Below are 25,376 nucleotides of genomic sequence, written 5' to 3' on the forward strand. Positions count from 1 at the left end.
CACATTTAGAATTCTTCTGAATCCATTAAATTCACCCTTCACTTCAGAAGAATTGTCACTGAGAAGTCCAAAGTAGGATTCGAAACCTGTGGCCTTTCCAATAATAGTGAATGACAACCCTCAGTATCCTACTATTGGCCGTGCCATCTAAGCTTGTTGGCAGTCAGTCCCCAATACAGGGATTTGGGGGAAAGATTACATCCCATTTGAGCACAATTGAGAAATTATAATTTTCTGCTCTAAGAAAAATCTGCAGTTCACATGAATACTCTTCTCTTCTTTTGTGCTGGCTTAGAAAGCTTTTGCTTTTAATTTTAAACTAACCACAATCTTCTGAAATTTTCAACTAGAACTGTAGTTTATTTATTTATTTATTTATTTATTTATTTATTTATTTATTTATTTATTTATTTATTTATTCAGTTTATATACCGCCCTAGTCCCGAAGGACTCAGGGCGGTTTACAAGGCAACATTTAAAAACAATACAATATAAAATTAAAATAAAATTAAATTAAGTCTGTTATTTTGTTTATTCTCTGAAACTGCTCTAGGTGCATTATTTACAATTCCTCTTGGACCAAAACCTTTGATGGAGAAAATCATTGAAAAGATTGAAGCAGGAATTAATATCTTTGCTTTTTAATATAAAAATTGCATTTTAACCACTGGATATTCAATATCTGTTACTTACTAGGTGATGATACCTTAAAAACCTGGGACATCAGACAGTTTAAAGCACCTCTTAATTCTATCAGTGGCCTACCAAGTTTCTTCCCTATGTAAGTAGCTTTTATAATTTTTAGTGAAAAGGGAAACACAGAAATGGATCAAGATTAGTTCACTGGAGAAACATCTTCTGAATTTAAGTTTGCATGGCTTGAACTCAACATATTTGCAATTTTGGTGTGGCTTACCAGTTTTCAAGAAATAGATTGTATTGGTAAAGTTTTAAACCACCATTTAAAACAGGGATGGAAACTATGGCTCTTCTATGACTTGACTGAGCATGCTGGCTCATGAATTCTGGGAGCTGAAGTCCACATGTCATAAAAGGGCCATAGTTCCCCACCTCTGATTTAAAACATTGGCTCAGTTTCACTTACCATTTGTATAAGTTTTGAAGTGATATTAGTATTGCTTGTAGTCATTTTATATGAGCTAGAGTGCGATAGACTTAATAGTTTATTGTTGTTAACATATGGTTGTTTATGATTGTTTTTACCTTTATACCTTGTATTTAGCTCTGGGAAGTCGGGGAGGGGGGAGGAGGGAAGGGGTGGGGGGAGGGTTAGGGAGGGTTAGGAAGGGTTGGGTGGGGGGAGGGGGGGAGGGATTGTTAAAGATAAAATGTATTGAAAAACTTTTCAATAAAAAAACATTGGCTCAGTGGTTATGAAATATGAATTACCTTATAAGGAAATATTTCATAGGACTGTTAAGTTGTAAAAGTTGCACAGTTTACCTCAAGGATCCAAAAATCTTTTCACTTGAAGGAAATCTATTTTACCTTTTTTTAATACTACATATGCTTTTTTCTAAATTGCTAATGGTGAGTTGCATGATGACTTAACGATAAGGAAAAACATAGATTTGAAGAGCATTTTGGATTTAGTGAAGATGAGCCATATTAATCTAAATAAAGATATAGCATAAGTGGTGTCCAGTATAAGCATGGCTATAACTATGAAACAGTGATAAGTTGGGGCTGAATGGCCTTGGTTTATTGCTGTTGGGCCCTAAAACTTATCATTGCTTCATGGATGATAGTTGTGAAAGCCTACACCAGTATACTGGCCGTAGCCACTTTAAAAGGTTTGCAAGGCAGGGGGAATAATACTTTGCAAGATCCTATGTTTATGGTCCCCTTCATGGATTACTGCCTTGTCGTGGCGAAGGGGCTTGCGTAATTCAATGAAGCTATGAGCTATGCCGTGCAGGGCCACCCAAGACGGACAGGTCATAGCTGAGAGTTCTGACAAAACGTGATCCACTGGAGAAGGAAATGGCAACCCACTCCAGTATCTTTGCCATGAAAACCCTATGGACAGTACCAAAAGGCAAAACGATATGACGCTGGAAGATGAGCCCCTCAGGTCGGAAGGCGTCCAATATGCTACTGGGGAAGAGCAGAGGGCTAGTACTAGTAGCGCCAGAAAGAATGAAGCGACTGGGCCAAAGCCGAAAGGACGCTCAGCTGTGGATATGTCTGGTGGTGAAAGGAAAGTCCGATGCTGTAAAGATTTTTTCTCCATAGGAACCTGGAATGTAAGATCCATGAATCAAGGAAAGCTGGACGTGGTCAAACAAGAGATGACAAGACTGAACATCGACATCTTAGGTATCAGCGAACTAAAATGGACAGGAATGGGTGAATTTAATTCAGATGACCATCAGGTATACTACTGCGGGCAAGAATCCCTCAGAAGAAATGGAGTAGCCTTCATAGTCAATAAAAGAGTAGAAAAATCAATACTGGGATACAATCCTCAAAATGACAGAATGATCTCAGTTCGAATCCAAGGCAAACCATTCAATATCACAGTAGTCCAAGTCTATGCCCCAACCACCAGTGCTGAAGAGGATGAAATTGACCGGTTCTATGAAGCCCTACAGCACCTTATAGAAGTAACACCAAAAAATGATGTCCTTATCATCATGGGGGATTGGAATGCTAAAGTAGGAAGCCAAAAGATAACTGGAATAACAGGCAAGTTTGGCCTTGGAGTACAAAATGAAGCAGGGCACAGGCTGATAGAATTTTGTCAAGAGAATACGATGGTCATAGCAAACACTCTTTTCCAACAACCCAAGAGACGGCTCTACACATGGACATCACCAGACGGTCAACACAGAAATCAGATTGACTATATGCTCTGCAGCCAAAGATGGAGAAGCTCTATACAGTCGGTAAAAACAAGACCAGGAGCTGACTGTGGCTCAGACCATGAGCTTCTCCTTGCAAAGTTTAGGCTTAAACTGAAGAAAGTAGGGAAAAGCACTAGGCCACTCAGGTATGAATTAAATCATATCCCTGTTGAATATTCAGTAGAGGTGACAAATAGATTTAAGGAATTAGATCTGATAGACAGAGTGCCTGAAGAACTATGGACAGAGGTTCGCGACATTGTACAACAGGTAGCAACCAAAACCATCCCAAAGAAAAAGAAATGCAAGAAAGCAAAATGGCTGTCTGAGGAAGCTTTGCAAATAGCTGAGGAAAGGAGGGAAGCGAAAGGCAAGGGAGAAAAACATAGATATGCCCAATTGAATGCAGAATTCCAGAGAATAGCTAGAAGAGATAAGAATGCCTTCTTAAATGAACAGTGCAAAGAAATAGAAGAAAACAATAGAATAGGGAGGACCAGAGATCTTTTCAAGAAAATTGGAGAGATGAAGGGAACGTTTCATGCAAAAATGGGCATGATAAAGGACCAAAATGGCAGGGACCTAACAGAGGCAGAAGAGATTAAGAAGAGGTGGCAAAATTACACAGAAGAACTATACAAGAATGAGCTTAACGTCCCAGATAATCACAATGAGGTGGTCACTGACCTCGAGCCAGACATCCTAGAATGTGAGGTGAAGTGGGCCTTAGAAAAGCTGAGCAACAACAAAGCTAGTGGAGGTGACAGTATTCCAGCTGAGCTATTCAAAATCTTAAAAGACAGTGCAGTAAAAGTGCTACACTCAATTTGCCAGCAAATTTGGAAAACTCAACAGTGGCCACAGGATTGGAAAAGATCAGTTTACATTCCAATTCCAAAGAAAGGCAGTGCCAAAGAATGTTCAAACTATCGCACCATTGCACTCATTTCTCATGCTAGTAAAGTCATGCTTAAAATCCTACAAGCTAGACTTCAGCAGTATGTGGATCGAGAACTACCAGAAGTACAGGCAGGATTTCGAAGAGGCAGAGGAACTAGAGATCAAATTGCTAACATACGCTGGATCATGGAGAAAGCTAGGGAGTTCCAGAAAAACATCTACTTCTGCTTCATTGACTATGCTAAAGCCTTTGATTGTGTGGATCATAACAAACTGTGGCAAGTTCTTAAAGAGATGGGAGTACCAGACCATCTTATTTGTCTCTTGAGAAACCTATATGCGGGTCAAGAAGCAGCAGTGAGAACTGGACACGGAACCACTGATTGGTTCAAAATTGGGAAAGGAGTCCGGCAAGGCTGTATACTGTCGCCCTGCCTATTTAACTTATATGCAGAGCACATCATGAGAAAGGCAGGGCTAGATGAATCAAAAGTTGGAATTAAGATTGCCGGAAGAAATATCAACAACCTAAGATACGCAGATGATACCACTCTAATGGCAGAAAGTGAAGAAGAACTAAAGAGCCTCTTGTTGCGGGTGAAGAAGGAGAGTGCAAAACTTGGGTTGAAACTTAACATTAAGAAAACCAAGATCATGGCATCTGGCCCTCTCAATTCTTGGCAAATAGATGGGGAAGAAATGGAGGTAGTGACAGATTTTGTTTTCCTGGGCTCCAAGATCACTGCAGATGGGGACTGTAGCCAAGAAATTAAAAGACGCTTGCTCCTGGGGAGGAAAGCCATGGCAAATCTAGACAGCACACTAAAAAGCAGAGACATCACCCTGTCAACAAAAGTGCGTATAGTCAAGGCTATGGTCTTCCCAGTTGCAATGTATGGCAGTGAAAGTTGGACCATAAGAAAGGCTGAGCGCCAAAGAATTGAGGCCTTTGAACTATGGTGCTGGAGAAGACTCCTGCGAGTCCCTTGGACTGCAAGGCGATCAAACCGGTCAGTCCTAGAGGAGATCAATCCTGACTGCTCTTTAGAAGGCCAGATCCTGAAGCTAAAACTCAAATACTTTGGCCACCTAATGAGAAGGAAGGACTCACTGGAGAAGAGCCTAATGCTGGGAAAGATCGAGGGCAATAGAAGAAGGGGACGACAGAGAATGAGGTGGCTGGATGGAGTCACTGAAGCAGTAGGCGTGAGCTTAAATGGACTCCAGAAGATGGTAGAAGACAGGAAGGCCTGGAGGAATGTTGTCCATAGGGTCGCGATGGGTCGGACACGACTTCGCAGCTAACAACAACAACAATGTTTATGGTATTAGATCTCCTTGGTTCCATATCTACTTTGGACAGGAATCATGGTGAATATTAAATCTTTGATGAGCAATGTCATGCTACACCTTTTTCAACAATAACCTTGAGAAAGAAATTGGCCTAGGATGAAAGAAAAGGGGAGAGACAAGGTTTTCTCAACCAGGCTTCATTCCAGTTTGCTTAGCTTGCAGAGAGCAAAAATTATATCTCCCCCAGATTTTAGGGATAATGCTAGAGCTTTTAAAGCTTTGGATATAAATTGATTTAGCATATTGCTTTTACTCGCTACTTGTCTATAAGCTCTTAGCTTTCACCTCAAATTAATTTTAAAGAATCCATGCGTTTGTTTATTGCTTTGAGAGGAGACATGAAAAACGATTTTGAAAATGGGTCTGTTTACCATTTGTCATATAAAATGGTTGGGTATCATATTGCTAGAAATAGACATTATGGCCCGCTGAACTATTACTGAATTATACATTTCAAAACTCTTTATTTTGTAAACTAGACACATGAGACACTTTTTCATTCTGGTTGTTGAAATCTTCAGGAGAAATCTCTATTTGTTGGTTTTTCTAGTTAGGATTATTTGGAATGCCACTTTGATTTTAGTTGTCAAACACAATTATCTTTTTAATATAGATTTGAAATATTATATAAATTGGATTTCAAAAAAATAAACCAATCTGTATTATATTGTCTACAGGACCGACTGTTGTTTTAGCCCAGATGATAAATTACTTGTTACTGGTATTTCTGTTAAGAAAGGACACGGCAATGCAAAACTTCTCTTTTTTGATCGGGAAACATTTAAAAAAATGTATGAGATCGATGTCACTGATGCGGTAAGCCAAAGTTCAGTATATCACTTATTTTATTGATGTATGAGAATGATAGTTATTTCTAAGGATGATGAATTTTATTTATTAACTTTAGATTACAATTAAATGCGAGCTTGATGTTGTAGAAAATTCAGTTAAATGGAGGGTACTATTTCTGGATAATTATGTGATCTCTTATAATAAATTCCTCCCATCAGTCAGTAATAATAATGCATGTTTTCTGTAGGGTAGGAGAGTTATGCAGTTTATTAATAACAATACAGCCTGTAAGAGGGCAAGCCAAGAAAAATCATTGGAGAGTTTTAAGAAGAGATTGGGCAACCATTTGTCTGAAATGGTATAGCATCTTCTGCTTGGGCAGTGGTTTGGACTAGAAGACCTCCAGGGCCCCTTCCAATTCTGCTGTTCCGTTGTATTCTGAATTGTATCCCAGTTCCTGTTTGTCATGGATATCCCATGTGATTGGGCTGGGGGTGAACTTTAAGGCTGATAATCTCACCAAGATGGTAATTTATCTTGGAGCTAATGAAACAAGAGGCTAATATTACTTAATGTCTTCTGGATCCCAAGTCTTGAAATAGTTAAATGTTTTAAAGCAATGAAACATCATAGAGCCTTCTCATCCCACTCCAGATTCTCTGGGCCAAGCTTGAGGAATCTCTAGCTTAATTTCTCCATATAAAGTTTTTCCTCTTTCACTGTTAGACTTTTTTTTTTGTTAAAGTAGCAATAGCAATAGCTTTATATTGTGTCACAGTGCTTTAGAGCCTTCTCTAAGTAGAGTCAGCATATTGCCCCCAACAATCTCATTTTACAGACCTCGGAAGGATAGAAGGCTGAGTCAACCTTGAGCTGGTAAGAATTGAACTGCCGAACTGCTGGCAGTTGGCAGTCAGCAAAAGGAGCCTGCAGTATTGCATTCTAACCACTGCGCCACCACAGCTCTGTAATAAATAGTAAATTGACATGACACTGCCTTTAAGCAACTTTTCAAAATTACTTTATTTCTTTGTGACTATTTGTAACTTAATTCTGTTTACAAGATCAAATTTTGTTTGTAAATGCAATAGATTTAGGAGTGGGGGTGGAGGCAGCCCACAATGACTGCAGTTGCTTGAATCATTATTGTTATATTGTGGCATATTATAGTTCGTTTCAAACTCCACAAAATGAAGAAATGCATATTATATCTTTAAGGATGATTAATGAATTTTTCTCTAAGCTTTGGGTAGAAGGACAACTGGTAAATATTATGAATCAATATGTTAGAAAGTGAAAGTGTGCTTGGATGTTACCTATTCAAACTCTATCTGAATAGGATGATGAATATCCAGACAGATGTAGAATCTACTAGATATGGATTAGAGCACAACATTCTTTAAATAGTTTGGTCTGAATAATTTTGGAGCGCCTGTTAGAATATGTTGTAGAAAAAATGGTTTGTTTAACAGAGTATTATTAATACACAGTGGAAGTTGTACTGGGACTTTTAGGCAAACAGTAATGCACTAACACGAGTTTTATAACTTATTTTTACTCAGACAACAAAAAGAAACACAGTAAGAAATAGTCCAAATATCAATCCAGTATCATGCACATAAAAGTCAGTCCATAAAAACATAGTATCAAAATACAAAAGCTGCTTACCAATATCAAAAACAATATACACTGTAGCAAGCAGTTGATTCTTGAGAGAATAAATATCAAGTTAGCAAACAAGAGAACAAGAGGTATCCAAACACTAACATCAAACACATATACAAGAGCAACTATGTGTAACATCTAACTCTCTTTTATGTGGAATAATTACAGCCACACCCTTAGGCCGTTTAACTCCTTAAAGGTGCTTTTACTCCATTATATAATATTGTCACCCAAATCAAGTTTAATCTCTAACAATCTCCCCTTTTGGGTGGCATATTATACATATATTTTTACAATCTCAAATTACACATATCACAAACAGATTTATGCTTTATAGCACCCTGAGCTTTAGTAAACTGGTCAGCAATATTATCTTCAGTTGCACAATATTCCAGTTTAATCAAATTATCTTTAACACATTGTCTGACATTTAGATACCGTAGATCTGTATGTTTTGATCTAGTTTTCACTGCAGCATTAGTTGCTAATTTTATAGCTGCTTGATTGTCTTCATACACTTTTATTGGTTCATTACAATTTAAACCCATATCAAACAATAATTGTTTCCATACCAATAGCTCAGTACATAATAAAGATAAACAGGAAAATTCGGATTCAGTTGTTGATAAGCTTATATGCTTCTGTCTGTTAGACCTCCATCCTACTAAAGCATTTCCCAATAATACAACCAATCCTGAAGTGGATTTTCTGGTTACAGTATCAGATGCAAAACTAGCATCTGCAAATGCTTTTAGTTCCAATTCCTTTGTTGGCTCTAGATATAGAGAATAATGTATGGTGTGCTTCAAATATCTTAAAACTCTTTTTGCACCTTGCCAACATCTGGTTGTAGGATTCTCACAATATCTAGCTAAATGATTAACTGTAAATGCTATGTCAGGTCTTGACCAGTTACATAAATACATCAAGCTGCCTATTAATGATTGATATATCTTTTTATCAAAGACATTGCTGTTATCTGCTGAACTCTCAAAACCTTGAACCATAGGTGTTTTTACTGGTTTACAGTTTTCCATATTATAACGTTTCAGCAAACCATTAATTTTCTTAGCTTGAGACAGTTTAAATCCTTTACTAGTCCTGACAATATCCAGCCCTAGATAATGACTAATAGCTCCTAGATCTTTTACTCTAAATTTTCTTTTTAACCCTGAAATTATTCTTTCAGTTTCTGTTTCATCTTTTGCTATAATAGCAATATCATCAGTGAATAATAATAACAATGATAATTCACTATTTTGCTGTTTTATAAATAAACAAGGATCTGCAATACTAGCTTTAAATCCCAAACTATTTAACTCTTTTACTAAACATCTATTCCACTCATAACCTGACTGTTTTAAACCATACAAACTCTTATTCAGTTTCCAACAGTACCCTACCTTACTTTCTATTCCTGATGGAACTTTCATATATATATCATGGTTTAATGTTGCATGCAAATAAGCAGTTTCAATATCTACATGTTTTATACTATAATTCTTATTTGCTGCCCAAACTAAAGCAGCCCTAAGAGTGGAAGCTCTTAACGTTGGGGAAAATACTACATCATAATCACTATTATTCTGTGCAAATCCTTGAGCAACTAATCTTGCTTTATGTATTACCTCTCCTGTAACACTTTCTTTCATTTTAAAAACCCATTTACATCCAATTAACTTTTCTGTTTTAGGTATTTTAACCTCTTGATAAACATTAAGATCTTGCAAAGACTTTATTTCTTTATCCATAGCTACTTTCCAATTCTTTCTTTCATTCTCAGGATACATTTTTATTTCTTCAACATTAGAAGGTTCAATGTCTATTTGACAAATTAAACCTGCCTCGAAACGATCAGGCTGTCGTCTTTCCCTGTTAGACCTTCTGAGAATTATTGGACTTATAGGTACATTTACATTATTATCTTCTTCCTCTCCTGTCTTCACTATCAGTGGTTCTTGTTTGATCTCTCTAGCAGGTTCCTCCTCTTCTTTATCACTTTCATTTGAGGAGTTAGTTAAATCTTGTTGAGGAATATATACAATATCTTCTACCCTTTCCCAGCCTGACTGTTCTTGAAAAACAGCGCTAGAACTACAATAAATGTTTTTAGTACCTTTCTCCCAGAACCGATAAGACTTATGGTTTAACTCATAGCCAACAAAAAATAATTGTTTAGCTCTATGTTCTCCTTTATTTCTTATTGAACTTGGAATATGTACCCAAGCAGGTGTCCCAAATGTGTGAATATAACTAAGATTTGGTTTTCTCTTATACCATAAGGTATAAGGAATTTTACCTGTAGCTGAACTAACCACATTGTTTAAAATATGATTAGCACATTTTGCTGCTTCTCCCCATAAGCTATCAGGTAAACCAGAATCTTCAATCATAGATCTAATCATAGCTTGCAATGTTTGGCCCCTCCGTTCAACAAATGCATTATGCTGAGGTCTATAAGGAGCTGTACGTCTATGCTCTATTCCCTCTGAAACTAACAGCTCATTGAACTGTTTATTAACAAACTCAGTTCCATTGTCTGTTATTATGGTTTTTACATTTAACTGAGTTTTCCTTTGTACAAACTTGAGCCAATTAGATATTGTTTGTATAGTTTCAGTTTTTGACGTAAGAAGATAACAGAACCCATATCTGCTATAATGGTCTAGAATATTTAATATGTAGCAAGCACCCCCTAAACTGGGTTTCATAGGACCTATCAAATCCATAAATACCAGTTCTAATGGAGTTGTGGTTTTAAATCCATCTAACCTATTAGCTGGTGCTGCCCTGCTCTTTTCTCTACCACATACGTTACACTGTAGATATTTCTTACAAGCCTTTAACTTAAACCCATTAGACAAAGCTACAGTTCTTTTTAGTGTATTAAAATTCACATGACCCAATCTTCTATGTAATAAATGAATACATTCATCATGTGGTTTTTGATTTGTACAAGTAGTAGCCATTATAATAGGATCATTGCTAATTACAAACAAACCGTCTTTCATATTAGCTATTAAGTTCACTTCATTCTTTTGAATAAGACATTCCTCCCCTTGGAAAGTAACTTTAAAACCTGCTTCCAATAATGCCTTAACTGATAATAGATTATAATCACATCCGGGAACATATAGCATTTCCAAATTTTGTTTTAAAAATGAACAGTAAACCTTACCCTCTCCAGAGACCTTGACTCTCCAGCCATTAGCCATAGAAATATATTTTTTACTAGACCTTATATTCTCAAAATCCCTTTTTATTTTTGAAATACAGTGTGTAGCTCCACTATCTACCACCCACCAATTGTGGTTATTAGTAGTTCTATTAGCTACAGCTACATTAATCAGCTTTTTATTCTTTCTATGGCTTTCCTTTCTCTGACAATTACTATTCTGACAAAACTTAGCAATATGTCCCTTTAACCCACAATTAAAGCATTTCCTTAAAATATAAGCAGATTCAGTCTTCTTTATTTCTTGTTGCAATGGCTCTCTCAACTGTTTTCTCTCCATACGACATCTTGATTCTTCCAACAACCTTCCAGTTATTGAAGAAACAGTTAGGTCTTCTTTGGACAAAACCTCCAAGGACGATACAAAGGCATCGTAGCTCTCATCCAATGATGATAAAATGATGTAAACCTGGTGAAGCTCTGAGAAAATAAGTTCTTTTTCTTGCAGTTCCAACAAAGTTGCTTTTATAAAGTTAAGGTGAGCTAACATATCGCCATTCTTTTCCAGTCTAGCTCTAAATAGCTTTCTGGTAAGATTTATATGAGCACCAACACTGTCCCGAACAAAAATCTTTTTCAACTTAGCCCAACATTTAGCAGCAGATTCTTCTCCACGCACATGGACTAGCTGTTGGTCTCCTAATGTTAGCCCAATGATAGATAAAGCCTTATCATTGTCTTTATTGAAGTCTACAATCTTCTTGTTATCTTCTTCATTAGTTGGATCCCAGGCAGTTACATCAGGAGGATTATGGACTATTTTCCAAAGACCTTGATTTTGTAATAGCAAACTACATTGTGTAGACCAGGATACGTAGTTTGACCCATTAAGCCGGGTAATGCAGAATGGATTGAATAGTCCTTGTGCCATTGTCTGAATTTGAAAACTCAGTTAGGAAATATAAATACAATACTGTGCCTGTCCTCAGCACCACACTGGATCTGGGCCCATAACCATTGTTAGAATATGTTGTAGAAAAAATGGTTTGTTTAACAGAGTATTATTAATACACAGTGGAAGTTGTACTGGGACTTTTAGGCAAACAGTAATGCACTAACACGAGTTTTATAACTTATTTTTACTCAGACAACAAAAAGAAACACAGTAAGAAATAGTCCAAATATCAATCCAGTATCATGCACATAAAAGTCAGTCCATAAAAACATAGTATCAAAATACAAAAGCTGCTTACCAATATCAAAAACAATATACACTGTAGCAAGCAGTTGATTCTTGAGAGAATAAATATCAAGTTAGCAAACAAGAGAACAAGAGGTATCCAAACACTAACATCAAACACATATACAAGAGCAACTATGTGTAACATCTAACTCTCTTTTATGTGGAATAATTACAGCCACACCCTTAGGCCGTTTAACTCCTTAAAGGTGCTTTTACTCCATTATATAATATTGTCACCCAAATCAAGTTTAATCTCTAACAGCGCCCCACTCATCTCTGTGCCTTGTACTCCGATAGCCAGTGGACTGAATGGCTTTTGTCCATCTGTATATTGCTGAGTTCACTTGCTAGATTAATAGGCATTATGAGGTTCTGTGCTTGGCTTATCTTGCTCTTTGCTTTTGAGATGTGATATTATTTGACTGGTTTAGGCTGCAAAATTTTGATAATCTTGAGTTGAGATCAAAGTGTTGTAGAGGAAATGTCAAAACAAAAAAAAAGAATTCAATATCCATTTGCTACCTTTTGATATGATTACAGTAGGTATGGCATACATAATTAAGAAATTAAAGGAAAGGAAATAGTCCATGCCAGCCAGAGAATATCCATTGCTTCTTAATCATATTTTTTAAGTAAAAATCAGATGGTGTCCCAGTAATTGAAGGAAGGTTAGAGGAAGGATCTTGGGTCCCCCGTTATAGCTCTGGACAAACTAACAACACTTATTGGGTTAAAGGATAAACTACCTCTAATTGGTTCATTACATGAAACAAGACTGGTAAGCATGTAAAGAAAAACACTTTTTACAGCTGTTTGGTTTTATTTTATCAGACAGTGGGGAGGGGGCTGTCCAGACAACAGAGATAATTTTAAATTGCTTTAGGGCTGTAAACTTACTGTTTAAAACTGCTTGGTAAATAGCCAGTTGATTTTGGCCTGTGAATGAACCTGATGCTTAATGGAAACTTAATGGCCAGTTCTAAATGCTTGACCAAAAAGATGTCTAGCATTTCTTTCTATCTTAATCATGACAGCCTTTGTTCACCAACCTCCCCTTTAAGTTTTTATGGGAAAAGTGCATTATTATTCGAAGTTTTTCCCCCCTAGATGGGTTAATGTGAGAACCTACAGGGTTATCTTATCCGTAGGCATTTAGGCAGTGCAGCCCATGCTGTTTTGTAGTCATTAAGACAGCATTACAACACAGGCTCGACCCCTTTCATATGTGAATGCGACAAAAAGAGATGCTTTATGTATTTATTTTTATTTATTAATCAAATTTATATAGCTGCCCATCTCGTAAGATGCAGCTTTCATCGTCCCTCCCCCCCCTTTGCCCTCCCTTCTTCCAGAAGACTTGTTATCTAGCCAGATTTATTTATTTAATTAAGAAAATTTATATGGCGGCCCAACTCGCTATGAGTGACTCAGGGAGGCTTATAAAGATATAATCCCAATATAAAAGCAATAAAAAACAATAACCCCCCCTCCACCCTCTGATGAAAACAATCAGTTAATCAAATAAGCCAGATGATGGGCTCCATTCCACTCTGGTTCCCCAGGCCTGTTGGCAAACCAGGTCTTCAGGGTTTTAGGAGAATGTCATAGTGACGTATCTCCGCAGGGAAGATGTTCCAAAGGGGAGGGAGCCACCACAGACAGCTCTTCTTCTTGGTCCTGTTAGATGTACCTCCTTAGGAGACGGGAATCGTTTTTATTAGTTGCAAAAGATCTCACAGAGGAAAGTTGGTAATTTTCTGCAGACTTTCAGCAACACGAGTTTCCACGTTGAGTGCTTCTATAAACAGGAAGGCAGTGTGTAAATCTAATAAAATGAATCTGAGGAGCTGCAGTTTTCCCATCCCTTCTCTTCAGAGTGGCATACCTGGTACATCACCACAATTTTCTCAGATAGATAAAGTTCATGTTTATACTATTTCTACAGTGATTGGGAATATCTTACATCATCATCCATCCTTCACTAATGGCAGTATATCAGTAATAAAGACAAGCTATATATTGCCATAGTGAATGCTTGGGAAGCTTATATGATGCTATAAATCAACACATTGGAAATGGCCTTAGAAGCTTAGTGCAGTGTGATTAATAAATGCAATTTATTAGATTTGTCACTTTGGTCCCAAATGCTCTAGTTGACATACAATATTGGTACCGTGTCTATGTCTTATAAGTATCCAGCTATAATTTAATAGGTGCTAAATCATGTTATAGTATCTTAGTCACCTCTGTCTACAAATATTTCCAACTCTGCCTTTTTATAACTTTGATGTGTAATGCTACATGCACATTGCTAAACAAATATATGCTACTATGAAATTGTGGCCTTTAGAAAAGAGGAAAATATTGCCTTATTACCTCTGTAATGTAAAGTTTAGAACTAGTGGCCTTTGTCAGTATTTTTTGTTATTATTTCCCTGGAGGGCATCCAAAGTTTGTCTAGTATAGAATAAACGTATGTGTAGTTTTGTTAATTTCTCCATTCTGGCTTTCTTTTTGTAAAATAAATGATGACATGGTATAATATGTCATATGTTGTTCATCTGAGGTGGCATTTACCTACTTTTAAGAACTGCTAAGGACCAGATGATTTTTTAGTATGTCCTGATACGTGAAATCATAGAACTCAAAGAGGGTGTACTTTCTTTTTTACATGACTGTAATTGCTATGCACATAGTGTTCTTTTGAATCCCTACCTTAAAAAAATAGTTTTAAATGAAAAGTATAATAATGGTTAGGTCTCAGGTTAGCCATAATAAGCCCAGTTTGTGGGCTTCTCTCTCTCTTTCGCCCCCCCTTTTTCTCTCTAAGTAGAATGTCACCATACAGTCTAACTGTCCATATGAACAACTCTCCTTATGTGATCAGAGCCTTTCTTGCTGATGACCTTCTTATCTTACTGCAAGGGCTGCCAAGTAAAACAAATCAGAACAACATTCTTCAAGCAACCCCATTGTACAGCTTTATCAGCACTAAAGCAGAAAGTAACACTGGTTCTTGAGAAGCAAGCATTTAAAGTTTTCTTAGCAGCAGTTCTTAGTCACTGTTCTATGTCATTCTGATCCATGTTAGAGTCTTCAAATGGTCATTTTAAAACTATGAAGCAGGCAGTAAGTGTGGGTACCCCAAGGGATAGATCTCCTTTAACATCCCTTCATCTGTTATTTCCTTGTTTGGGGTTTTTGTATAGCTGTTAATGTTTTTATAATTAATGATGATAGACAGATTTATTCATTTTTCTTAGCTTAGCTTAGAGTTGTTTTTGATGAGATGGGCAGCTATGTAAATTAGATAAATACTACAGGTGACATGATAGCAGTGTTCCAATATCTAAGGGGCTGCCTTAAAGAAGAAGGGGTCAGCCTATTCTCCAAAGCACCTGAAGGCAGAACAAAAAGCGATGGATGGAATCTAATGAAGGAGAGAAGCAATCTAGTATTAAGGAGAAATTTCCTGACAATTAGAACAATTAATCAGTGGAATGACTTGCCTCCAGAAGTTGTCGGTGCTCCAGTATGGAAGATTTTTAAGAAGATATTGGACAACCATTTGTCTGAAATGTTCAGGGTTTCCTGCTTGAGCAGGAGTTGGACTAGAAGACCTTCAAGGTCCCTTCCAATTCTTTTATTCTGTTAATCCACTGCCAGATAAGTGCTGTGTTAAAGAATTATTTTAGCACTGAACCCATTAAGGCTTGAGTCAGTAGCCTGTAATAAATAGATGTAGTTAATAGTCACAATTTTTTTTGTCCCCCAAACTCAGGGGAGTTATTTGGCCAAAGGTCGATTGCCTATCTTTAGTGTCTCTTTCAGACAGGACAGTTGGAAGTTACAGTTTTCATATAGTTGCACAGTTTTCTACCTCTTCTTGGTAAATGCTGTCTTTTATGTGACCCATAGTGCTATGATTATGTGGCCTTGTGGTTTGTGCAATCAGTTACAAGAGTTCAGTTGGATTCATTTCTCACAGATAACAGTTTTTTTTGTTGGCTTTATTCCCATAGAGCATGAAAACCTGATAGGATTGGATTTCTCCCCTCAATGAATCTTTAATATGGGAAAGAGAAGGCATCAACTAGTTACTAGCAAAATCGCTCTCGGGATTTTGGAAATCCTCATTTTGAAATGCGCACTGCCAAAAACCACCTAAAAACCTGCACATGAAAGGATGTGTCGTACAAATTTAACTATTTATTTTATTTTATTTTTTAAAACATATCAGGGACACAATTTGTGCTAAGAGACTGAGTTTGATGTAGGAGTTAAGGCACTGAACTAGGAGTGGGAAATCCTGAGTTCTAGATCTTGTGGTAGACCTAGGAGCTAACTATGTACTTTGGGTCAGCCACTCTCTCGGTCAGCCACCTTGGAAGATGGTAATGAAATGTTGCTAAGAAAACTATGTGGACTTGTCTGTGTAGTCAACCAGAATCAGATTTGAAAACACAACAACAACAACAACAAAAGTATTGAAGTTCTTGGATGGAGAAGCTTCTGAAAATCCAAAATTGGGTTTCTTGTTGCCTAGACTTACATGCATACTTCTCCCACCACCAATATCACACTTCATGATACAAGCAAAACAAATTTGTAATATGTCCAAATTAATGAATATATTTAGGTTTATTGCAATGAAAAAGTTTCTACAATATTTTATTTTTCCGTGATATGAAATATAATCCTATGATTTAATCTTATGATTAAATATCCATCCTGATTTATAACTCCTGTGGTCAGAAACCTAAGCAGCAGTTTTATGCTAAGCTCAATCAGAATTATAGCACAAAAAACCTTGTAATTCTGTTTATCTCAGTTTATATGGATCCAAAGTATACATCTTGTATAATCTTGAGAGGCGCTGAGCTATGTCTTTTGTGCATTCAGCAATGATTTAATATCTTCAGACTGTGGACCAAGGCCAAAACGTATAAGTGTGACAGAGAGAGATAAGTCTTAAAATCACATCTCCCCAAAATAGGTAGCTGTGGCAGCTTTAAATCTCATTCATAAACTCATTATAGAGAAGGTCTCATTTATTTGAACCAATGAACCAGTCACTTTTGTACCATTCATATGACTTAGTGGAAGAACTGGGAAAACCAATCGCCATCTTAAAAGAATCAAGACATTTGTTAAATAGATAAACAGACTTAATGAAAGTTTGTAGCCCATCACACTGTTGATGCATTTTCATTTGAAACCAGAAAATAAAATAGTATGAAATGACCGCAGTGGTGATTTCTGGCTTATGAATATAGATGAGTCCATGTTTCCCACTGCTGGGTTTGTTTATTGTTCACAGAGGTTTTCTATGGCTCACATGCAGAGAAATTTTCTATATTTTCTTCTGCTCCCTTCTTCCTTCAGCTAGAAAGATAAAAGCTTAAACCTTCTGCTTTTAGACTACAATTGAGTCTCAGTCACATGGGCTCAATATGGACCACAGCACTGCCTAATCAGCAACCTAGGTTTCAAAGTCAAAAGGTCATAAGGGGTGAGTTGTGGGGTAAGGCTCTGAATGTTGTCGGACATCCCTCCAGTTGGCCAGAGAGCCTGATTCAGAAAATCCTGAATATACATATGAAATACTCTCTACTCACCCCTCCTGTCGGGAGTGTTCATCTTGCCGCGAGCAATCCTCTCACTGTTCGTTTAACCCTTTCACACTGGCTGTTGCTGTCATAGTTTGCCGCTCGCCCTTGGTGCCAGCCTCACCGTTTACACCAGTCAGATGCCCTCTCCCCATGTCTTTGGGTCCAGTCTGCCTTCTCATCATCATTTGCTGTGCTGACAGATAAATTGATGAGAACTTGTCATCCTCTATTTTCTTGTTCATGCAGGGAGGCGGTGGTTGTTGGTTCATCCTTTCTGTCTTCTTGCCTGCTGACTCATGCTGACTCAGCATCTGATAGGCTGGCAATAATTCGATGTGCCGATTGACAGAATATTGGATAACCAAGCCTCCTTTAGCAGGCGGCCCCCCTTAGTTGCATCGTGAGCTATGACTTTGGCTTCTGTAAAGTTAAACGTGTGGTTGTGCTCGATGGTATGAGCCCATACCTGTGATTGTTTTTCTTTTCGTTTAACAGCCAATTCATACTCATGAAGTCTTGTCCGGAGGCATTTTGTGGTCTCACCAACGTAGTTGCATGGACAATCATTGCAGCTGATTTGGTAGACCACTGATGACATTTGCTAGAAAATAGAGGATGACAAGTTCTCATCAATGAACAAGTCATCACAGCAAATGATGATGAGAAGGCAGACAGGACCCAAAGACATGGGAAGACGGCACCTGACTGGTGTAAATGGCGAGGCTGGCACCAGGGGCAAGCGGCAGACTATGACAGCAACAGCAAGTGTGAAAGGGTTAAACCAGGGGTAGGCAACCTTGGCTCTTTTATGACTTGTGGACTTCAACTCCCAGAATTCTTGACCCAGCCATGTTGGCTCAGGACGTCAGCACGCTTGACGGAGACAGGACCAATGCAATTGATTGCAGGAGTGGAATAGACCTGTTACACGCTCATTAGCCAAACTACTGGCCTTACAGAGACTATAAGAACGTGCTTCCCAATCCTAGCTTATACTCTGACGATGTCTGTAGGCCCTGACAAAAGCTCAGTTTTAATAATTTTTTTAAGTCTTGGTGATCCTTGTTTTTAGTTTTAAACATGTATGTACCCGAGACTCATATTTTTAGGACTATTTTACCTATGAAATATTATATTTCTGTACATTTTCCAGGTTTGAACAAAATGTTTCCAATTATCCCAGTATTCTTTTTTAAGCTTTTCTTTCTCTGCCAAACTATTTGAACATATATATTGGCACAAGGGTAAAAGAGTAGATAAGATTGAATAAAAAAGAGAACATCAATTGCTTTTCATTCAGTGTAAATTTGAAAAATATTGATAATGAAAAATAGAACAAAGAGGGTTTTTTTTCCAACATAGACTTTTGTGGTTTAGCGAAAACCTAAGGCATTTGCTTCTTGTGTCATCCTAAGCAAGGATGTCTGCATTACGACTTCATTAGGAGTTTTTTATACAAGGATTAACTGTGTTTTATTCAGATAATTGTCCAAATGTATACACATATTTTAAAAATGTGAAGAAATTGAAAGCTAATACATCTATATGCTTATCTATATCGAATTCTGTTTCCATTTGTACATTTCTTCAGTAGTAGCTAACACTATAAATTCAGTGAGTTCTCAATTATGGGATCTTTCAAGTTCTAGGTTTACATTATATTTATCATGAATTGTTTAGCTTGTTCTTTAAAAAAGGGGGGTTGCATCAGGGTTGACATAAGACTTTCTCTTATATTGAAACCTCAGTATGATGCAGGCTCTAGTGATGTATTCTAAAAGTTTAAGCATTGCACAGATAACAGTTAAGGAAGAAGCTGAAAAAAGTTCAGAATACAGAAATATCCTTCATTCCAGCCAGCCGTGAGACATTGGGAGAAAATTTGAGTTTTGCATTGGGTAACTGAGTTAAATCAGAAACTGTTACCGGTGTTACATACAGTCTGATACTTCAAGAACCTTGGACTAGTTTTGGCCTGAAGGTCCCATGAGGCACCAGTCCACGTTTATGACTATACTACTGAATTTCAGCCTTGTAGTTTGCCACAGAAGATAGGTGATGTGGCTTTCTGTCACTGGAGCCATACTTTATTCTAGGCTAAAAAAGTATATCTAATTAGTTTGTGGTCCAGCAATAATGTAATAAGCTTTGATTTATTTCCCATGGATTACTGTTTTGATAAACATAGTAATCAACCAATGGAAATTGCCTGGATAAAGACATGTGAGTGGTAGGTATAAGCCTCACTGATACTGCATACCAGACAAAGAAATGTAAATTTGTGGACCCGCGATATGGGAACAATGCAAAGAACATAAAGAAGACTGTCTTGATGAACACAGACAATACAATTATTATATAATCTATACAGGGAAAAAGGACCCTAAAATAATTCCCAAACTATCTTGTTCTCTCCAGCAACCCCCCCCCCAATAATTAGATAGTCATCAGCAATCAAAATGTTACCCACATTCATCCCACAGAATCCTTTAGAAATGGATTAGATACTAGAGGCATTTTGCGTGCAAACCATTTTTTGCTTCAGCCGTTGCTTAATCTTTTTTTATCTGCCCAGGTTTTTCTTTCCCCAACTTTCCATCTTTTTTCCCCAAATCTCTAAATGCCAAACATATACATTGCTTTCCCCTTATAATTTAGCATTAAATTAATTTAAATTGGATTTCCAGGGTAATCGCGAACTATTACTTGCCAGTTTATTTTCTAATGTGGAACTAAAATCAGAAGTGGAAGCCAATAAATGTGAAAAAGAAAAGTAAGTGGTTTTGCTCTTAGGCTTGTGCAAAGCATTTAGGACTAAATTTACGCCAGCCTTTCTTGGAAAGATGCTTTCTGAATATGCGTGACTGTCTCCAATGACAATTTTCCCCCAAGTAAAAAATAATCTGTATGCTGATGCAGTTTTATTGTGTTACAGAGGGAAAAGCTATTTCCTCTTTTCTGCTTTATAAAGTGTTGATTCACAATGTCAGAAGGAAGGCACATTTAATGTAATCCTTATAATTTATTTTCTGGTTAGGGTCAGCATCGTTTTCTGATGCTAGCACACTTGCAAATCAATTCCCTCAGTTGGTCTGTTTTTAAGAAGCAACTGGTAATACTTATGCACAAATCTACACTGTGCTGATAAGAGTGGTGAAGCATCCTACATCCTGCTTATTGTATGCAAAGATTGTATGCTTCGGTGTCTAAATGAGTTTGCATGTTGTTTTATAGCTAAAGGTGTTCTTATCTGTTTGGGGTTTAGGCATCTTTTAGACACTGTGGTATAAGAGATGATGTCATATGTGATAATGTGGGATTTTGTTGAGCTTGTGGAACTTGAGGAAATGGAAATGGCTTAACCTCTGCCATCAGCAGACTTGATATATCCTTGAATCTCAAGAGAGAAATATATCAAAGATATATGCCTTCATATGGCCAGGTGAGCAGTTGGTTCTGGGAGATAACACTCAATTCATGGAATATATTAAGCTACATACCTTGAAAATTTTCATCCAGTTTCCAAATTTCCTTCTTGGGGAAGGTTGTTGAGAAAATATTGGGGAGCGGGCTATAGAGGGTTCTAGAAAAAAACAACACTGGATTGTTTTAAGTCAGATTCAAGCTTAGCCATGGGATAGAAATAACACTGGTCATGCTGTTGGGTGACCATTGAGACCGAGATGGTTTGGTGGGTCCCTTTTGTTTATTAAATTTCTTGCTAGAATTCAGAACCATTGACAATGGAATCTTTCTAGTGTATCTACAAGAGTTGGGTGGTCACTGGCTTTATTTTATAGTGGTTCTCCTCCTACCTAAATTGATGGTTCCAGATAATGGTGCTTAGAAACACTTGAGCCCTTGCTCCACTGGAGGTTTCCTCAAGACTCAGAGCTCCATCCATCAGTTTGGGGTAAGGTGTTATTAGTATATTAATGCTGCTCAGCTTTACATTACAACTTCAGGCTATGCCAGAGATGCCATGAAAGTTCTGAATTGGTGCTTCAAGACTATGGGGCAAAACAAGTTTTAATACCTGTTAAGACAGCACAGTTGTTCATCAAGAGACAGCATGACATGCTAATAGCTCCAATCGTAATAGATACTTTGGGCAGGGTCATTCACCCCCAAAAGGCATTGGCTGTTTACTCATGCTTGATGATTTTCCTGGACTTTTCTGCAAGTAGAGTCAAGAAATACCCTGAAGACTAGCACTTCTCAGGGTATAAATGACAGTCTTGGAAAATATTTTCAGATGCTGTGACTTGTCTGTGCCAACCAAGATCATAATTTTGCATGCTGTATGGAATTTGAAGAAGCAAGGCAGAAGGAGTATTTATGCTTTTGAACTTTGTAGGAGAAGAATCTTGGGAGAAAAATCAAGAAAAAATGAATAAATGAATTGCAGAACAAATCAATCCAGAATTCTCCCTTGGGGGAGAAGTGAGCAGGTTTAGCTGATAAAATTTTGGATGTATTATGTGAAGAATCAGATCCTTTAGACATAATGCTGGGAAATGTGGAAGGAGAAATAAGAAGAGAATTGCTAGAAGTAAGATGAATGGATCTAATTGCAGTGGTGGTGGGTATCTTACTGGGAGAACTGAAGACCCAGGCTGAGGATAGATTATCTTGGAGAAGGTTTATATGGCTGGCTAACAGTTGATACCAAGTTGATAGCCCATAATCAATTATCTTAGTTTGCAAACTTATTCTCAAATGTAAGGATCACTTTTTATGTTCTTTAAAGATAATGGTGAAAAGCTTTTAAACAAATTTGCATTTCTAAAGTTGCCAAGTTTTACTTTTTACCTTCAAATATCCATGATGTTTTTCACAAATCCTTTAGTCAAAGATGAGAATTTTCAAGTTTACAAATTAAGAAGCAGGGGAAAGGGTTAGCTCAACATTTTGTGCTGATTTGTGAAAACAAAATGCACAAAATTGCCCCTGTATGTTGACTTTGGGCAAGAAGCAAAATCTGATTGAAGATGTATTTCAAATCCTATAACTGGCTTTTAATTATAGCACTTGCAACAACTCTAATTCAGTTAATTGTCTCTTGGGTGCAGTTGAAATATAAGCAACAGCTGTCTCATTTGGAGCTTTGTTGTAAAATATAAAAATGAAAAAAGCAAAGCATTTAATTCATGCTTACAAAAAGACATAAATGAGAGCCCAGCTCAAGGAAAAGTATGACAATTTGGATTTTTTTTAATCTCAAAAGATAAGTAGCTTTGTTACTAGCATCTGTTGATGTCTTTTATTTGGAGATTTTAATTGAGAATCCTGAATTAAGCAATATTGATGATATTACAGTGATACTTTGGTACTCAACTGCTTTGAAGCTCATTGAATTTGGTACTCAACACATTTCGACATGAAAATTTTGTCCCGATACTCATCATTTGTTTGGTACTCAATGCACAAGCTAGAACTTGTCAGTATCGGCTGCCTTGTGACTCACTATATTATTCCTCATGGGGAAAAAATTGTTTGGTACTCATCGTTTTTGGTACTCATTGCACCTCCCGGAGTCAATTAACAATGAGCACTGAGGTACCACTGTATAGGTTACATTATGTTTTTTTCTTTTTTTCATGATATAGAAGCTCTAGTCTTATATCTATTTACAAGTCTATGCTGAATATTTTTTGGACAATGGAATCCTTCCAGTAGGTGTTTGAATCCTGGTGACTGTTTAGACAAGTTCCTGCAGTTCTCCTGGCTTGCCATTACTTCTTTCCTAGGGATGAGAGAGAGGGACTGGCCAAGGTCACTCAGCTGGCTTTGCTCCTAACTCAGGACTAAATTCCCAATCTCCCAGTTTTGAGCCTGATGCTTTAACCACTACACTAAAGTGGCTGTCCTGTTTTGAACTAGGCAAACTATTAACAATGGTTTAAAACAAATAGAAGAGATGAGGAGGAGACAATTGGCAAGAATGAAATAAAGATCTGTTTACTTTTTTTGTTGTTTTATTTATGCTTGTTATATAGTTTGTATAGTAAAACATTTGTGTTGTGCACAGTCAGGAAATGTGGCAAATTTTAAATTTAAATACACATAAATAAAACGAAAAGGAAACCAGAAACAATCATTTCAGATATAAGAATAATTTTTTCTCCTCAACCTTGTTTTGATAAATAATATCCCAAATTTGGCAAAAGGCTTCTGTCGTATTTACAAACACAAGATAGCAAAAAAAAAGACAGCATAATGAAGAAAAGGAACACAAGGTACTATGCCCATTCATACATCCAAAAATACATGCATAATACAATGAAGCAGAAATACATCTATTTTATAATTGTTCTTGTATCTCTTATCTCCTAGTAAACTGTCCAATTCTCTCTTCACTGTTAAGAGGAAATTCTGCACTGTTAAGAGTCCAGATTCAAATGAACCTGATAACTAAATCTATATTCTGTATCTTTCTAAATAACATTATAGGAGTCATGCTTTGAATGTGGCTGTCTCTGTTGAGGGCACAGAATGAAGAGTGCCAAATGCAGGCTGAAAGTAGTGCAAATCACTGTGGTCAGATTTCTCTGAGGCATTTGCTGAAGGTTGTGTAGTGGCAGCCATTTTCATGTTGCTGCCATTGTGTTATTGAGGTCCTAAACAGTTCTGAACTATCTGAAGAACTACCCTACTTTTGCAGACTAATCCCCCTTGCATACTGGAGAAAATATCTAGCTGAATATATCGCCGCCTGTTAATATTCATTAGTGTGGTATGGAAGTCAGAATTCTTTGTTGTAGTCATTTCTTCATGGAAGTAATTCTAACTGGAGATTAAGGATGCCTCAATTGTGACAAGTTTTTATTGCAGGGCTGGGCAATTGATTTTTTCCCAAGGGGCTGCATGAGAAACTGGGACTGTTGTGGAGGACCACCACTGCCCCACACACTGCTGATGCTGCCCTGCCTTTCTGCCCCTGACGCCACCCTGCCCTCTGCCATTGCCTGCCACCATAGGCCAGACAGGGTCATGGGCTGCAGAATACCCATGTCTGTTTTATTGGAACTGAAAACCTGTGTATCCAGATCTTCTGTTGATTTCCATTGCCATCTCACTTTACAGAGTGTCGTTCGGTGTCTCTGGCATCCTAAACTGAACCAAATCATGGTTGGAACAGGAAATGGATTAGCAAAAGTATACTACGATCCGTTCAAAAGTCAAAGGTAGTAAATATATTCATTTTTTTTCATTTGGATGTCACAAAAATGTTATGACCCTTGCTGGTTTAAAATCATAAAACAAAGCTAATAAGCCACAATAAAAAATTCAGATAACAATTAAAACATTACAGCAGGATGCACTAATCCAGCTTGCATGGTATCATCTCTCAGATCCCAGCAGAACAACTCCTGTCCCCGCAGCTTTTATAAAAGCCCCAGGAATTATTGTATTGTGATCTGATTTCATGGATGGATGGATGGATGGATGGATGGATGGATGGATAGATAGATAGATAGATAGATAGATAGATAGATAGATAGATAGATAGATAGATAGATAGATAGATTAGATAGATGGATGAGATCCTATTGAAATCTGTTTGCGTTCTTTTTAAAATGTACAATTTGTGGTTCAAAAATACATTGGAACTTAGCATTATCTGTATTAACATTTTTGGAATGCTGCATCTGAAAATTGCAGAAGTGTCACCAGTGTAATGAACCAAAAACAACAACTCGTATCTCCTGGGTGATTTATTAAACTGAGAATTAAATATCCTGTCCAGGCCTAGCGTTCTTGTCCCC

General features: G+C 37.2%; 1 protein-coding gene across 1 annotated transcript in view; it reads left to right on the plus strand.

Annotated features, from left to right (window-relative positions):
• The window catches only part of WDR70 (WD repeat domain 70), a 132,848-nt gene that overhangs the window by 93,980 nt on the left and 13,492 nt on the right, over positions 1 to 25,376 (plus strand). Inside the window, exons 12-14 of the mRNA XM_081318703.1 lie at positions 697 to 781; positions 5,798 to 5,936; positions 24,694 to 24,794. Of these exons, the coding sequence (XP_081174829.1) occupies positions 697 to 781; positions 5,798 to 5,936; positions 24,694 to 24,794 (325 nt within the window). The remainder of the gene's footprint in view (positions 1 to 696; positions 782 to 5,797; positions 5,937 to 24,693; positions 24,795 to 25,376) is intronic.

The sequence above is a fragment of the Vipera berus genome (assembly GCF_964194415.1).
Source record: "Vipera berus genome assembly, chromosome: 2".
Taxonomy (NCBI): Eukaryota; Metazoa; Chordata; class Lepidosauria; order Squamata; family Viperidae; genus Vipera; species Vipera berus.